This window comes from Benincasa hispida, chromosome 11 (genome assembly GCF_009727055.1).
Source record: "Benincasa hispida cultivar B227 chromosome 11, ASM972705v1, whole genome shotgun sequence".
In the NCBI taxonomy this organism is placed as follows: Eukaryota; Viridiplantae; Streptophyta; class Magnoliopsida; order Cucurbitales; family Cucurbitaceae; genus Benincasa; species Benincasa hispida.
This window is the reverse complement of record NC_052359.1, coordinates 43,308,089-43,325,190: the sequence shown is the minus strand read 5'-3', so window position 1 is coordinate 43,325,190 and position 17,102 is coordinate 43,308,089. Positions and strand designations below refer to the sequence as shown.

At 34.0% G+C, this 17,102-nt stretch overlaps 2 protein-coding genes across 2 annotated transcripts; both read right to left on the bottom strand.

The window, feature by feature from the left end:
* Positions 1–3,728: 3,728 nt before the first annotated feature.
* Positions 3,729–4,268, bottom strand: LOC120090704. Its single transcript, XM_039048422.1, has one exon. It carries the CDS (start codon positions 4,266–4,268, stop codon positions 3,729–3,731), a length of 540 nt encoding a protein of 179 aa, XP_038904350.1.
* Positions 4,269–10,014: 5,746 nt separating this feature from the next.
* Positions 10,015–16,328, bottom strand: LOC120091613 (probable serine/threonine-protein kinase PBL28). Its single transcript, XM_039049715.1, has 7 exons — positions 16,029–16,328; positions 15,763–15,953; positions 14,486–14,684; positions 14,238–14,401; positions 13,005–13,109; positions 11,104–11,226; positions 10,015–10,419 (listed from the first exon to the last, which is right to left on the bottom strand). Exons 1-7 carry the CDS (start codon positions 16,120–16,122, stop codon positions 10,207–10,209), a joined length of 1,089 nt encoding a protein of 362 aa, XP_038905643.1. The 5' UTR covers positions 16,123–16,328; the 3' UTR covers positions 10,015–10,206.
* Positions 16,329–17,102: the final 774 nt, after the last annotated feature.

Below are 17,102 nucleotides of genomic sequence, written 5' to 3'. Positions count from 1 at the left end.
AAGAGAAAGAAGAAGAAAAGCATACACAGGTATACGTGAAAAACCCTAATACAGGGAGAAAAAAACAACGATACAAAATTTTTTCACGATACAGAGTTTTTCTTATTATAATTTTTTATACTCAAGATACATAGAGCTACATGCTTAAATAGAAAAAAGGGAAACCCTAGGGCATAGTGAAATGACAAAACTACCCCTAGGGCTAACACCCTAATTTCAACACTCCCCCTCAAGTTGGGGCATAGATATCAATGAGGCCCAACTTGCTAATACATGAGTCAAAAAAATGTCTGCGAAGCCCTTTCGTGAGAACATCTTCAATTTGCTGACTGGAAGGAATATAGGAAACACATATGTTGCCACTGTCAAGTCGTTCCTTGATGAAATGCTTATCAATCTCCATATGTTTTGTTCTGTCATGTTGTACAGGGTTATTGACGATACTTATTGTGGCTTTGTTATCACAGTAGAGTTTCATAGGTTCATCATGACCTTGATCGAGTTCAATTAGGACCTTTTCCAGCCAAATTTCCTCACATATCCCCAGACTCGTGGCCCTATATTCAGCTTCGACACTACTTCTGGCAACAACCCCTTGTTTCTTACTCCTCGACGTCACAAGGTTACCCCACACAAAGGTATAAATCCCGATGTCGCCTTCCTGTCTACTACCGAGCCTGCCCAGTCGGCATCTGTGTATGACTTGATACATTGTTTGTCGGACTTCCTGAACATTAACCCTCTATCCGAAGAGGTTTTTAAATACCTTAGAATGCGCTTTACAGCTCTCATATGTTCTTCGTAAGAAGACTGCATGAACTGGCTAACTACACTAACTGCATATGCAATATCTAGTCTGGTATGGGAGAGATAGATTAACTTCCCAACAAGTTGCTAATATTTCTCCTTGTCAACTGAAGCACTGTTACTCAAGTTACTGAGTCTAGCATCAGCTTCCATAGGAGTGTTTACTGGTTTACAGCCCGTCATATCTGTCTCCTTAAGTAAATCCAAAGTGTATTTTCGCTGAGACACTGAAATACCTTCTTTTGATCTAGCACTTCCATTCCGAGAAGATATCTTAACCTCCTGAAATCTTTGATTTCAAATTCCTCAACCATTTTCCTCTTCAATCTGTCGATTTTTGGAGCATCATCATCTGAAATAACAATGTCATCTACATACACAATCAAAATTGCAATTTTTCCTGATACTGATTTTTTTGTAAAGAAGGTGTGATCTGAGTGTCCCTGCTTGTACTCCTGTGACTTCATAAAAGTAGTGAACTTGCCAAACCAGGCTCTCGAAGACTGTTTCAACCCATACAAGAACTTCCATAGTTTACATACCTGGTGATTGAATTATTTCTCGAATCCTGGAGGTGGACTCATGTACACTTCTTCTAATTCCCAATTAAGGAACGCATTCTTCATATCAAACTGGTGGAGAGACTAGTCTTTATTAACCGCAACAGAGAGAATAACATGAATTTTGTTTAATTTTGCTACTGAGGAAAAAGTCTTGGAATAATCTATTCTGAAGGTCTGAGTGAAGCCCTTACAACTAATCGAGCCTCGTATCTGTCAATTTTTCCACCAGGTTTATATTTAACGGTAAACACCCACTTGTACCCCATTGCTTTGTGTCCCTTAGGAAGAATGACTTGGTCCCACATGTTATTTTTCTCAAGTGCCCCCATCTCTTCCATGACAGCAACTCTCCATTCAGGAATCTCCATTGCTACATATATACTGCTTGGTATTGTAACTATGTCTAGGCTTGTAGTGAGGGCTTTAAATATAGAAGACAAGTTTCTATAAGACAAGTAATTCTGTAGAGGATACTTTGTGCATGATCTTGCCCCTTCCTTAAGGCAATAGGAAGATCAAGAGAGGCATCACGATCTTTCTTCTCTTATGGCTTCCCACTGAATTCGGCCTTCTGTTCCTATGTCTTATCTTCTAAGGGATCTCCTCCAATGTCAACAACATTCTCTGCTGGGACCGGTTCTTCACAGTTACCACCACTTGTATCAATTACACTCTCGGTACAGTCCTTAGTACTGTCACTATCTTTCTTTTTTTTACTTTCGTCACTTTCAACACAAGCATCATTGTCAGCATAAACGTTACCATTATCAGGTATAGAAGTACTCGTACCTGGAATTGACACCCGTTCTGACTCATGGACTGGATCCGGAGAAGTAACAGGCGGCGCTATTTCCTTTATGAGATTCCTCCTATAATATGTGATCCATGGGACTTGTTCGGTGGGAAAAATAGGTTCGTTGACACTTATATTAGGAATCGGTTCAGGTAAGTCTGATAGACTCGGAGCCCAATTAGTCTCTTCACTCATACTCTTCCTCTGAAGAGGACTAAAGGAAAAGATGGGATGATCTTCGAAGAGGTCACATCCATGGAGACAAAATACTTTTGGGAAGAGGGATGGTAACATTTGTACCCACATTGATGCAGTGGGTATCCTACAAAGACACACTTTTGGCCCGGGGGTAAATTTGGTTCGATTAGGGCCATGAGTATAAACAAACACAACGCACCTAAACACCCGAAGTGGAACATCAGGAATGAGTTGATTAGCAGGATAAGACTCTCTAAAACAGTCTACGGGGGTTTGGAATTTTAAGACCCGAGAAGGCATTCGGTTTATCAAATGAGTTGTTGTTAGAACCGCATCTCCCAACAAATAGGATGGAAGAGAAATTGACAACAAAAGAGACCGAGCAACTTTGATCAAATGACGATTTTTTCGCTTGGCTACCCCATTTTGTAAAGGAGTATACATACACGAACTCTAATGGACAATGCCTTTAGAGAGTAGGAATTCCCTGAGGGAGTTATTAAAAAATTCCTAACCATTGTCACTATGAAGGATAGCGATCTTTGCATTAAATTGGGTTTCTATAGAATTGTAAAACTGTTTGAAAATAGATGCAATTTCAGATTTGTCGGTAAGAAGAAAGACCCAAGTTAATCTAGTGTGGTCATCAATGAAGGTTACAAACCGTCATTTGGCGGTGGTGGTAGTAACAGGTGATGGACCCCACACATCGTTATGGAAGAGGGTGAATAGTTTGGAAGGCTTATAAGGCTTAGGCTTTAGTAAGACACATGGTTGTTTAGCTTGGACACACACATCACAATTTAAATTAGACAGATTAATATTGCAAAACAGATGAGGAAACAAATATTTCATATAATGAAAACTAAGATGTCCAAGACAATAGTGCCACAACATATAGTCAGTTTCAGAGGTAGAAAAACAAGAAGAAAGTAAACTAGTCCTATCACATATCCTAGAAGAAGTATCTTTAGTGAGGAAATAGAGCTCCCCAACATGTCGGGCAGTGTCAATCGTCGTCCTCGAGTTCAGGCCCTGAAAAAAAACAACATTAGGTGAGAAAGTAACTCAACATCTCAGATCCCTTGTAATTTTACTAACAGATAACATATTTTAAGATATTTTAGGCACATGCAACACATCTTGAAGAATAAACCCCTCAAAGGTTGACAATCGACCTTTCCTGACTACAGGGGTGAAAAACCCATTAGCAATTCTGATCCTCTCATTCCCAGCACTTGGATGATATGAAATAAACTAGTCGAAAGAACCAGTCAAGTGGTCTGTAGCCTCTGAATCTAGAATCCACGACTTGTTACCAGTAATACTAATAAGACCAAAGGATTGAAGTGTACCTAATTGGGCGATCACACTATACCCACTGTACTAGAGCTGGTCTGATTGGTTTCCTGGTTCTGAGGTTGAGAACCTCCAGTTGTTGATTCACTGGCCAGTGCTCGTCCAGGACCTGACTGACATCTTTTACCATTCAGCGGACGACCATGTAGCTTCCAGCATTGATGTTTAGTGTGTCGGGGCTTCTTACAGTGTTCACATACCGGTGTTGGCTTACTATTTTGATTATCATTAGTAGAACTCAATGCTTTAAAAGCAGTTGAATTAGTTAACGAGACCAGTGGATTATTCATAGCACTCGACCTGTCCTCCTCAAGGTGGACTTTAGAACAAACTTCCATCAGAGATGGTATCGGATGAGTTCCCAGTATCTGACTCCTTATCGCATCAAACTTAGAATTCAATCCCGCTAGAAAATCATAAACTCGATCGGTTTCCTCAGACTGGTAATGTAAACCTCCCCCACATGGGCAATTCCAGACCATCTCTCGACATAGATCCATTTCTTGCCAGATAAGAGGTAGCTTGTTGAAATATGTTGTAATGTCCATTGTTCCCTACTTGCACTCGTGAACTTGTTTCTATAAGATGTAAAGCCTAGAAGCATTCTACCGTTTGGAGTACAGTTTCTGTACGGCCTCCCAAATATCCCGAGCAGAGGCTACATACAGTAAAGGTTCGTCAATTTGAGGCTTCATGCTCCTTACTAAAATAGATCGCAGTAGGGAGTCTTCTCTCTTTCATATATGTTCTTGAGGGTCACCCAGTCTCAGTTTTCGTATCTCTTCTGTCAAATATTTGAAATTAAGCTGATCCTTGAGGGCCATTTTTATGAATTGGGACCACGAAAAATAATTATGACCATTTAATTTTTTCCCTACAATAAAATTAGCAGTATTTCCTATTGCATCAGAAAATAAATTTGTTGTAGATAAAACAGGGAAAGAGGTTACCGAGCTTTCTGAGTAAACTAGAAGGCTAGAGGGAATTTTCTACGCCCATTAGAGGTAGTCCTGAGCACCTCTCCGAGAATAGCCATCTGTTGTTGTACTGACTTATTCTGCTGTTTGATCTGGAGTTGAAGTTGAGCAAACTGTTCCTGAATATAATCAAATTTATGTTCCGGATATGAGAATGATCCACCCATTTCCAATCTGTCACCATTGGTAGATCTAAGGTTGAATCCATCTTTCGGCTGGTAGGAGGAAGCTGCTGGAAGCGAACTCTTTTCAAGCGCGGCTAGGAAGATAAGATGGCTCGAGTCTGGAGCTGCTCGATTGGATGGGATTGTAGGCTGGAGCTGACTACTCTACCACTGCACTCGGCTGGAATCAACCTAGAAAGCGCCAGAGCCGAAGCCGAGCGGCAGTTGGGGTCGAAAGTGTTGCTGTACTTGGCTGGAATCAACCCAAAAAGCACCACTTGGTTGAGTTTCGTCGATCGAGAGGCCGTCGCTCATGGGTTGATCGACGCGAACGAGTTGGTCAGCGCAAACGGGATTGTAGGGTTGATGGCTGTTGCTTGCGGACTGGCCGTCGCGAACTCATCTGGTTTCCGATTTATCCTGTCTAGTAGTCGACCCAATCAACCGGCTGGGTTGGTTGACTTTTTACCCAGTTGGATACCTGCCCTCCGAGTTGGGTTGCTCCAATCGACTAATGAAGGTGTGGTAACATGGTCTGAAAGTATCATTGTATGGCTGTTTATACAACGACTATAATATTTGTGGCATCAGATGGCACTTATGATTCCCCTGTTTGATTTTCCTTAATGGTGGCCAGCATTTCATCTCCTTGCTCTAATACCATGATGAAAAGTAAAAAGAGAAGGAAGAAGAAAAACACACACAGGTATACGTGGAAAACCCTAATACAGTGAGAAAAAACCACGATACAAAGTTTTTCTTATTATAATTTTTTTATACTCAAGATACACAAAGACTACATACTTAAATAGAAAAATGGAAATCCCTAGGGTATAGTGAAAAGATAAACTGCCCCTAGGGCTAACACCCTAATTTCAACAGAAGAAAATAGGATCATAAAGCATTTTAATTCATCAATTTTGGCTTTGAATTAAGCATGTTCATGAGATATTAAGAGGGTTTCATACATGCCTTTGAAGATCTTCTTCAAACTTGAAATTCAGCTGCAATCTCCTCGTTTTTTGATCGTGGACCACCACTAGAGTTTTCCTACTATCCTCTAGGATCTTTAGATTGAGTTGTGGGTCTTAAAACAAGTTGGAATAGAGAGAATCAAGAAGAAAAGTACTAGTTTTTTCAACTGGTTTAAGAACTTTTCTTCAGCTTCAAACCTTAGGTAATCCACTAGTTTGCATGCCCTTTTCAGCTAAAAGAATTGTGTGTTTTATGTAGGTACATCATGCAATCAGATTGCCTCAACAACACAACTCCTACTTTAAATTTGAGGTGGAATTGATTAATGGAAGATGACTAAGGAGTTTGCTTTTGAAAGTGGAAAAATCCCACTTTTTGGGTTTTTTCAATTTTTCAAATTTCTTTTTTAATTTTACAAACAATTTTCAGTTTGTAATTCTTTTAATAAAACTGAAATTTTATTAATTTTACAAATTAATTGAATAATTATTTTTCTAATAAAATTAATAAATAATTAAACAATTTAATTCATTCTAATTATTTTAATATCAGATATTAAATTAATTTAATGTCAATTCTACTATCTTGAATCTCTATTCATAAAATTAATATTTAATTGATTCTCCGATTTCATTTAATTCTAAAATTAAACGTGTAATTATATCACATATAATTACTAATTCCCTTAATTCGAATTTGAATGTTTCAAATCAACTTATCATATTTTTCTAAGGCTTATTCCATTTGTGAGTTAATAGAGGGACCTAATGGACCTTCATGGGCTCCAATGATTCGAGATTAATTGGCTAGACTCTTTAAACCAAATTAACCCTCATTCGTTAACTACTGGGTCATTCCACTAAAACCTAGTAGTTACACTCCCCTCACTGTAAATATATTGTATCCACTCGATATAACCATGATTAGTAAATTAACTCTTCACAGGTTGTTCGTAATAACAATTGAGTCAAATGACTGTTTTACCCCCGAGATCACCTTTTGTTCCTTAAGTCCCACTGATCATCTGATGAATAATTTGATTGTGATATGATCATCAAACCGAGTCCCTTTCGGGCCAATGAGAGGGTGGGACCCTTTTTACAGACCCGAAGTCAGCATTTAAGGGAATAAACTCTCTACTATCCCTAAAAGTGGGTAGGAGTGAATTTCTTTTTGCAACCTATGTCCCTAGCTGTTTACTTGGTCTTACTCTTGAAATGTGAGGCTTATTGAGCCAGTGTTGTTGAGTTAACCTTCACCTATGCAAATCTAAGGATAATCCCGAGTAAATAGGAGTTTATAGTTAGCTTAGGATTAAGGTTAAGTTACCTAGGTCATTGTTATGAAATAGTAAGTCTTAAATAGTAATCAAAGCTATAAAGTAAGAGTGAATTATTTTTTGGTCCGATTTTATGAAAACCCATTGTATAGAACGCCCCCACTCCTCATGACACCACATGAACGAATTAGAATAACTCTGTTTGTAGCACTTTATAACTCCTTGTAATAACTACAAAGTGGGCTACATCAATAGTGTTACCAGAATAAGGTATCCAATCTTATTGATATACTATAGATCATTTTGACTATTTACTCGAACCCGATCCACTCTTATGTCTCCACATAAAGTTCAAGTACTCATGTAATAGTCATGAATCTTTTAGTTTATTGGATTTATCTTTACAAATGTAATTCTATTTTATGGAATAAATGTTGAATAACACCTTTATTAGTACTAGAAAATGTTTAACTTTACAAACAGCGAGTTTTAGGACATACAACCCAAAACCTGTCTCTCCCACTATTTCTCGGAGGGCTTGAACAGTTGCTTTTACTTTCTCTAGTTGAGGATTTCAAGTGTTGCCTCATCTCTTGAGATTCATTAGTTAAGTCAAACAGTCCTTCGGTCGCTGCATATGCGGTTAAGAGCTCTTGTACTCTTTGTTCATATAGTTTTGTTTTCGCCCACGATTTCAGACCTTCAACAAAACAGAAAACTTTGTCTTTTTCGGACGTATCCCATATGACCAAGATCAACCCGAAAAATTGTTTCACATAGTCCCTAATAGTGCTAGTATGTTTCAATTCTCGTAGCTTACGTCTTGCCAAAATTTCAACATTTTTGGGGAAGAATTGAGAACACAATTCCTGCTTCAGTCTCTCTCATGTGTCAGTGGCTTTGATGTATATGAAACGAGACTTCCACCATAACTTGGCATTCTCTGCTAGATGCATCGTCATCAAAGTTATCTTAGACTATTTAGTAGCTGTGTTCCTAGTTCTGAAATACTGCTCCATTTGAAAGATAAAATTTTCTAGCACTTTCACGTCATGAGCCCCACAGAAGGGCTTAGGCTCGAACACTTTTACCCTGTTGACTTGGATTGCCCTGCCAATTGGGGCTTGGTTTCCCGCCACTTTTATGGTGAGGTTAACTCTTGCACTGATGTCTGCAGTCTCTGCCCAGATAACATCAAGAGTGGCTCAAAAGCCTTCAAATAACTCAGTCACCATCTGAATAATCGCTTTCTGCGAGTTTTCTAGTTCTTTGACACGCTCTTCCATAGGGACAACAAAGCCCGGAAAGTCATCCTAATGTTTGATATGTTAGTGAAGACTAGTGAATACTAGTATCAAAACTTTGACTAGTGATTTTGCAAGAAGCTCCACTTTGTTCGTGAATTTTGGTTCTTTGTGACAAATTTTTCCAGTTGATAATTAAGTTCAGTTTAGATGAACTTTTAGAAAAAAAAATATTTTTCAAAAAGTCATTTTCATTTAAACACTTTTGATAAAAACTATTTAAAAAAAAAAACCACTTAGACATTACAGGTTTATTGATTCGTTGTATACTAAAAGTGTTTTTATTAATATCAAATTACTATAAGAGATGATTAAAAAATACTATGAATTAAGAATTTAAAATAATGGTTGTTGAAGTTGGTGAAGGTTGTCGTCGATGGTGGTAGCCGGAGGTGTGGTCGCCAGAGGTGGCCAGTGAGGGTGGTGGGAGGTGGCCACCCAAGTTGGTTGGTGGCAATAGTAGCGACAAGTGGTTGCTGGAGGTAGTTGTTGGAGTTAGCCACAAGCAACGATGATTGCTGGAGTTCACCACCAGCGATGGTTGTCGGAGTTAGTCGACGGTAGCAGCGGTGGCCGAAGTTGGTCGACAAAAGGGAGTGGTAGCCACCATAACATAGTGAAAGTGAGGTAGATGACTTTTGGGGCGCTTTGATAACTTTAAGATTTATACAAATTAGGGAGAGATTAACCATTAAATACTTAAAAATCATTTTTTTTTAAAGTTGGTTTCAAATGTTTATATTAAACCAACCTATTTTATAAACTCTGAATAATTGCCAAACAGTTGAATTTTTTCCAGAATAACTTAATTTTTTAAAATTAAGCACTTGAAAATGTATTCTAAGTACACCCTAAAGATGTGATGTCGATACTGTGGGACAAATTTGTTGCCATAATTAAAGATTGAGAAAAACTTAGGTGTAGAGGGACTGCACCCATCTTTTATGCAACTCGGCTGTTATCCAATTAGAATATGCCACGTTTCTTATTCTTTTTTAAAAATATGAATATTTTTATTTGTGTGATAAAAAGAGGAAACACGATGATTAGACAATCATTCCTCACACAGATTTCATCAGAAAGCTATTTGACTAAGAAGAGTTTAAATTTGTTTTTGAAAGGTATCACTAAGTTGATGTTGCTAGTGTCCGACAGTTTTATATACAATCCAATTCCCCCAACAAATCCACATATGACATTTATAGAGACAAATAGTATTTTTAGAAAAAAAAATTCTAAGGACCATATGAAATTATATATAAAAAAGTAGTATTTCTTACAAAATTAACATTTCTAAGTTTTTCTAAGTTTTCCTTCAAATCCTCCCAAATATTTAAAAGATATAATCTTACACCTCCCTAAGACAAATTTTGGCTCCATGCTAAAATGTACCTTTTAACTTGTGGTTTGCTATGTACAAATTTTACTATTTTATCTCACTGTTCTCTTTCAAACATCAAATTGAGTTCAAGCACACAATTGGAAAGGAAAAAGAAATTAAACAATAATGTCATCAAAGAAGCAAATCTATAAACAACCAACTATGCTTAGTGATATTCCCCAATCTAGCTAGAATGATGTATAAAAATCCTAGGTTTCATAAGAACTAGTTGATTGTATTTTTTTTCCTAAAAAAGTTATTACATCGCAAATGTGAGAATAAAGATTTAAACTCACTACCCACAAAGAGACACATATTTCTACACCACTTTAAATTGGTTTAAGAATAGTTCATCGAATACAAAACAATTAATGAAGTATACTTAATATATAAAGTCATTATATCTTTAAGCCTTGCGAGTTTGCAATTTTGTGTAGATAATCATCTGGAGCTCTCTTACGCATTCTGTCATTGTTGGCCTTTCACTACTCTCTGTTCGAACGCAACGTGAAGCCAAATTTGCAAATATAGCTATGGATTCCATTGTATATGAACTTCGACTCATTTCTGGATCTATCACCTTGTGTAACTTTTTTCGATCATTCAATATATGTCTTACCTTTAAGAAATACACATTAATCACTCACTACATTTTTACATTTGTTGCCATAATGTGAAATTTCTAAACTAACTTTAATGGAAATGAAAAATTAGGTGAAAACTAATTAAATTATAATTCTTTTAAATTAAATAATAAACATTAACACCAATAACTAGGAATGAGCATATATTTAATGAAAAATCAAGATTAAATTGTAAACATTGAAACCTAGTAAACAAATAGAAATAAAACTCAATACTCAAGGGAAAAATTCAATATTTTGAAACGTAAGAACCAACTAGAAATTAAACTCAAAACTTAAGAATAAAAATGTAAGATTTTGAAACTTATGGACCGAAAACCTAAAACTTAGAGATTAAAAATACATTTCTCCCGTATAAAATCTATTTTTGAAGAGATTATTGAGAAATTAAATATCCAAAAATGAATTTTAAGTATTTTCCGAAAATCTTCAAAGTAGGTATATAAATTTGTGATCAAATATAATCACTTGTGAATACATATAGTGCAATAAACAAAAGTTTTATTTCTTTTTTTTTAAAAAAAAAAAAAAAAGAAAAAATTTGATTTTAAATACTTTGATTAGAAATATAATGTGTAAAACCATATTTATTGAAAATAATATTGAGAAAGTGGTTAAAATTAGAAGGTATTTGAAAATGGTTGTATCGTAGGTTTTACCTGTAGGACAAGGTTTTGATCATTTGGGCCTTGGTTCAAGTCCACTGCTCGGCGGCCTGTCAGCAGCTCAAGAAGAACCACTCCAAATGCATATACATCGCTTTGCAAGCTCAGTTTTCCTGTCTGTTTTCAAACCGATCACTTCAAAATTAGTTTCTTTCTATTTTTCTCAATTATGTAAAGTTTAAAAGATTTCAAATTCTATCCATCATCTCATAATTTGTTCCAAAATAACCACGTTGTTAACAACTTCACTTTCCTTAAAATCCTTAGAGTTTTTTTTTTTTTTTCTTTAAGGATGTTAAAAAAATTTGATGACTTGTTTTAAATCGATCAATCCAACTCAGCTTGTGCGATTTGCATTGAGTTATCAACTCATTTGAATAATGAGTTGGATTGGATTCAACTAAATGAAAATTTGATGAGTTGGGTTGGTTATAGGTTTACCTAATATAACCAAAACCAACTCGAACTTATTATTATCTTTAATATATATATCTTTTGTTACTTATAATACAATTATTTATATATTTATTGATTTTAGTTTTATTTAATTTAATTAGTTTTTTTAATAAACTTTTAAAAAATAGTTTCTTTAACACTTTGAAAACCAAAATTTTTTATTATATAAATTGAAATTGATTTGTTAATCTTAATTCAATATATGGAAATAATTATAGTAGATTTTTATGTATTTACATTTAATTTCTTTTTAAAACAAAATTATAAATAAATGATCTGATTAACCCAACCCAACCTAACCGAAATATTTCATGATTGAGTTAGGTTGGGTTCATTTTTTAATAAGAATTATTTGGGTTAAATAAATTTACAGCCCAAACAATTGAGCCGAGTTAAAGAAAGTCTTTCAACTCAACCCAACCATAAACAACCCTAATTTTTTTAATAGATGACCGAGAATTTGGACTTAAAATAAAATCTACCATACTTTTTAAAACTATTTTTTTTTTTTTGACATTTTGTTTATGTCATATTAGTGCGAAATTATCAAGACTAATCATTGTGCACGTAAAGTTGGAATCTCGCTCTCACTTTTGCTCTTTGTTCTTAGTTGTTGCTCTTTTCTCTCACTGTTTATATTAAAAGAAAGTGAATAACAAAAGCTGCCAGAGTGAGAGTGAATGAGCCAGGAGCAAGAGTACTGAGAGAAAAAAGTGAGATTCAAGAGTTGAGAGCCTAATACATATGAACAATAAGGTCATCATAATTTTTGTCATTGATGATACAATCAAAAAGTTAAAAAGCTGACGTTTTAAAAAATGGGGTAAATTCCATTTTGTGCCCCGTGGTACAATTATCTCAAAATCTTTATTAAGTTTTTGTTTGAAAACTATTAGGTTCTTGAAAATGCTTATTTTCTCACCTTTTTTTATCAAAACAATTTTCTTATACGTTCTTTAACATGACTTCCATTTTTTTCTAACCATATACTTGAATTCATAATCTTAATCTTAGTTAAATGTCATGACAATAACTATATACATATATTATATTTCTTTTTTTAAATTTTCAAAAGCTTGGTTTTGGTTTTTTAGTTTTTGTTTTCAAATGCTTGGCTTTGGTTTTTTAAAAAACACTCCTAAAAAAAAGTATCTATACATATGTAATCAAATTCTTTTCAAACAAATTAGAAAAATTGTGAGTTTAAGGTAGTGTTAAGTTTAGAGTTAGAAAACTTTTGTTTCATTTGTAGAGTTGTGAGATGCAGTTTTTCCATAAATGTGTAAATTTTAATAGTATTTACCATTAAAATTGAGTTGTTTAACACGAACTTATGAAGTTAATAGGTTAAACACCCGTTAAATCATCGCTTTTACAACCATTTAAAACCAACTAAAAAGATAAATAACATTAAACGTGTGTTTAAACTGAAGACATACCGAAGTATACTCAGGGTCAAAGTATCCAAACGTGCCCAGAACTCTTGCAGTCACATGTGATTCTTGTCCTTCTGGCATAAACTTTGCAAGCCCAAAGTCCGATATCTATCAAACAAACAATAAGAGATATCAACGATGTAACCCTAATTAATTATAAGGACAAATATCAATTTACTTTAAACTAATAGTCGTATTCATTTGAACCTTGAATTTTTATAAATGTGTCAATTTAAACATTGAAATTTCATTAGTGTTAATTTAAATCCTCCATTATGTTATATTTGGATACACTTATGAAAGTTTGGGTGTTTAAATTGATATACTTATTAAAGTTCAAGGTTTAAATTGATATATTTATGAAAATTCAAGGTTTAAATTTATACAATTATGGGGTTTAAATTAATACTACTCTAAAAGTTTAGGGTTCAAATTGATACAACTATTAGTTTTAGAGTTAAATTGATACAAGCCACAAAGTTCAAGGGTATAAATTGATATTTGCTCTAATTATAACTATATATAAAATTATTATAAGTAAAACCAATAAGTAGTAGGAGTGCAACAAAAAATCGAAAAACCATACCAAACCAAATTGATCCACTGGTTTGGTTTGGTTTTCTAGTATAAAATTAGACATCTTGATTTGTATTTAGAGAAAACAAAAAATAGTTGGTTTTAATAAGTTTTTTGTTGAAAAAATCAGTCAAAACAGAACCAAATCAAAGGTATATATATACCCTTATAAATAAATTCTAACCCCTAGTTTCCTTTTAGAAAAATGACAAATTATTATGGTGCATATATGTTTATTATTTAGAAAAAGGTCAAGAAAAAAAACAAAAATGTCCAAATTCAATCTAAAAAAAAGAAATAGGCCAAATTTTAACTTGGAAAGACAAAAATGACCAAATAAAAAAAGCAAAAATGAAAATGAAAAAAATTGGAATAAAAAAAGAAATGACAGAAAATTAGAATCAAAACCGATAAAAACCGAACCAATAAAAATCAATAATCCATTGCTTTTGTTCTAGAACATTGGTTTGGTTCCTTTATTTACAAAACCAATCGATTTGGTCTGTTTATTGGTTGGCTTCAGAACCGACAAAATCGAATCCACTTTCATTCCTAATTAATAGATTATTATATAAAATTGAGAGAAAATGACTCTACATATATTTGAAAACTTTAGATCTCTTTCTCAGATACGGTGTTAAGATATTGGTTTTTGATTACCTTTGCATCCAAGTTGGAGTCAAGAAGAATGTTTGTGGATTTGAAATCCCTATGAACAATTGGCATCCCAGTAGCTGAACTCGAATGGAGATAAGCAAGTCCCTTTGCTGCTCCAAGTGCCACTTTCAACCTCCTTTCCCAATCCATCTTTGCTTCTCCAATTCCTACACAAAACCCAAACTCAAAATTTTACTTTATTTACCCAAAAAAAATTCAACCACTATTATATTGGGAAACAAAAAAGCTACCATTTAAATGATCTTGCAAGTTTCCTTTATGCATATATTCATAAACTAGAAACCGATGCTTCCCATCTGCACAATAACCAATCAAGGAAACAAGATTTGGATGGTCCAATCTGCTTAGAATGTCAACTTCCACTCGGAACTCACGCTCTCCTTCTGCTTCCTTAAATGCTGGCATCTCCATTTTCTTTATTGCTACAACCTTCACGAAATCCCATGTTTCAATCATTAATTTCGTGCCAATTTGATTCTAGATCAGTTGTATATATAACATTCTTTGAAGGTTTTAAAATGGTTAATAATTTGATGTTTGGAGTTTTGAGTTGTATAATAATGATTTCCCTTTTAGTTTTTAGTTTTTTAAATTTATACGTGGATTTAATTTCATTCAATTTTTTCTATTTAGGTGAAAAACATAAATTCTGAAATTTTTTATGAGCTTTCAAAACCGAACTTGTATGATTTTTGAAAACACGTGGGTAGAAAGTAGATAACAAAATATAAAACTTGTGAGTAGAAGTAGGACTTATAAGCTTAATTTACTAAATTCCATAAACCAAATGGTAACTATCAAGTGTGATCTTAGCTTTTATATACTAAAAATTTAAATTGTGGTTTATATATAACCATTTTTTTTAAAAAAAAAAAAAAAAATTATGACTGTTTTCACAATTTCTTCAAAATGATGTCAATATGAACATTCTTAAATCACCAATTGACCCAAAAACTTAAGGTAGTGGGTGAAGGTAACTTTAATATAATATATCATCTACCTAACAAGTGGAAATCAATTTTAATTGGAGAGGAAATAACATTACAGGGACTTGAACACAGGACATCCTGAACCAATACCATCTTAAATCACTAATTGACTGAAAAGCTTAAGCTAATGGGTGAAGGTAAATTTAATATAATGTCTAACAAACATAGCTCAAACGTGAATTTGTACCCTTAACCTCGAAGTCTGAGGTTCAATCTCACCACCCAAACAAAAAATCTTTAAAATAATCCTCATTTATTTTTGAAGATACCACTTGAATTCTTAATTAGTCAAATTTCAAAAAACACAACTAAGTTTTTAAAGACTACATTTTTTTTTCTTCAAATTTTCAAAACTTAGCATAAATTTTAACGAAATTGTTAGAAGTAGATAACAAAAGAAAGAAACTCATAGGTTGAAGTAGTGTTACCATAAATTTACTTTTTCACATTATCAAACGAGAGGTTAAGTAACAAAAATGAGAAAGAAGATATATAGATTAAAAAAAAAAAAAAAAAACCTCTCCCGATCGCAAGGTGCCTCGATAAACTCGACCGAAACCACCTTTTCCGAGCAAGTTAGCATCGCTAAAGGAACACGTGGCATCTTCCATTTCCCGAAGCGTGAAGACAGCAGATCCATGGTGTCTTTTGGAGGGTCTTTGAAGGGTTTGATCCTCAAGTTGCCACAACTCAACTGGTCTATAGATCCCTGATGAACACAACTTGGTAAGCCAAGAAAAGAATCGAGAAAAGGAAAGTTGAAGATGGTACATTATTAACATACAAGGATCATCTGCAGTTTGATGATCTAAATTATGAGAAGACTTTTTTCTTCTACGCCTCTTGTTCCATGCAGAAACCAAGCTAAATGCCATCATTTTAGATCATGTCCAATTCAAGATCTCTCTTCTTTTACACTTCCTCTTTTCATAGGGGATTGATAAAATGGACTTGTTTTTAGGCTTGAAGTGACAGAATTAATATTATTATATCATTTGATTGATACTGAAAATGCAATATACAACAAACAAGGAAGCTGAGAAGAAAGCAAAAAGGGAAGGGTTTTTTCTTTTGTTTTTGATATAGTTCGTTGGTTGGGTAGAGAAATTAAGAGAGAGATTATTGTGCTTCAAGGAAAAGAAAAGAGAAAGGCAAAAGGGTTGGTTATTGAAAAGGAAATGCAAGCTAAAATTTCTCAGCCTGCTTTTTTTTTTTTTTTTTTTCTTCTACTGTGTCTTTATTTTGTAGTTTTAAGAGAGTTGGCGGTTGGGAGGTCGGTATCCGTTTTTGTTGAACCTATACATCAAATCTCTTTTTTCCACCTTGGATTATTACTTCTTTTTTTTTTGTGTGTGTATGTTTTTCATTATCTTTTTGTTGATATGCTTGTATAGTTTTCCAAAAATTGCATCTAAAACATATTATTAATATTGATTATTACTTCTTTTACGCACAAGGTTATATGTAGTTAATGTATATATTTTTGACCAAAAGATGTTGAGATTTCGTAAAATATTAAAAGTGTAATTATGTTACATCAGCAATGTTTAAAAGAATGATAGGCTTCCAACACTATAAGAGGAGTTTATGCCTTTATTTTTAGTTTAAAGTCATTCTAATTTAAAACACTTTAAACTTTGTTATACTAACTCAGTTGTGTGTGAGATAATGTTTAGAGAGAGTGTTTTCTTGTAATTGGAGTCGGGGAGAGATTTTTGTATGACTGTAATAATTTTTCACATAATGAAAATTTTTTCTGGTCTATAGTTTTTTCTCCGGTTTGAAGTTTTTCCGCGTTAATTCTTTAATTTCCTTATTATTTTTCTATTTATTTCTACGACAGTAGTGGAAGGAAGGT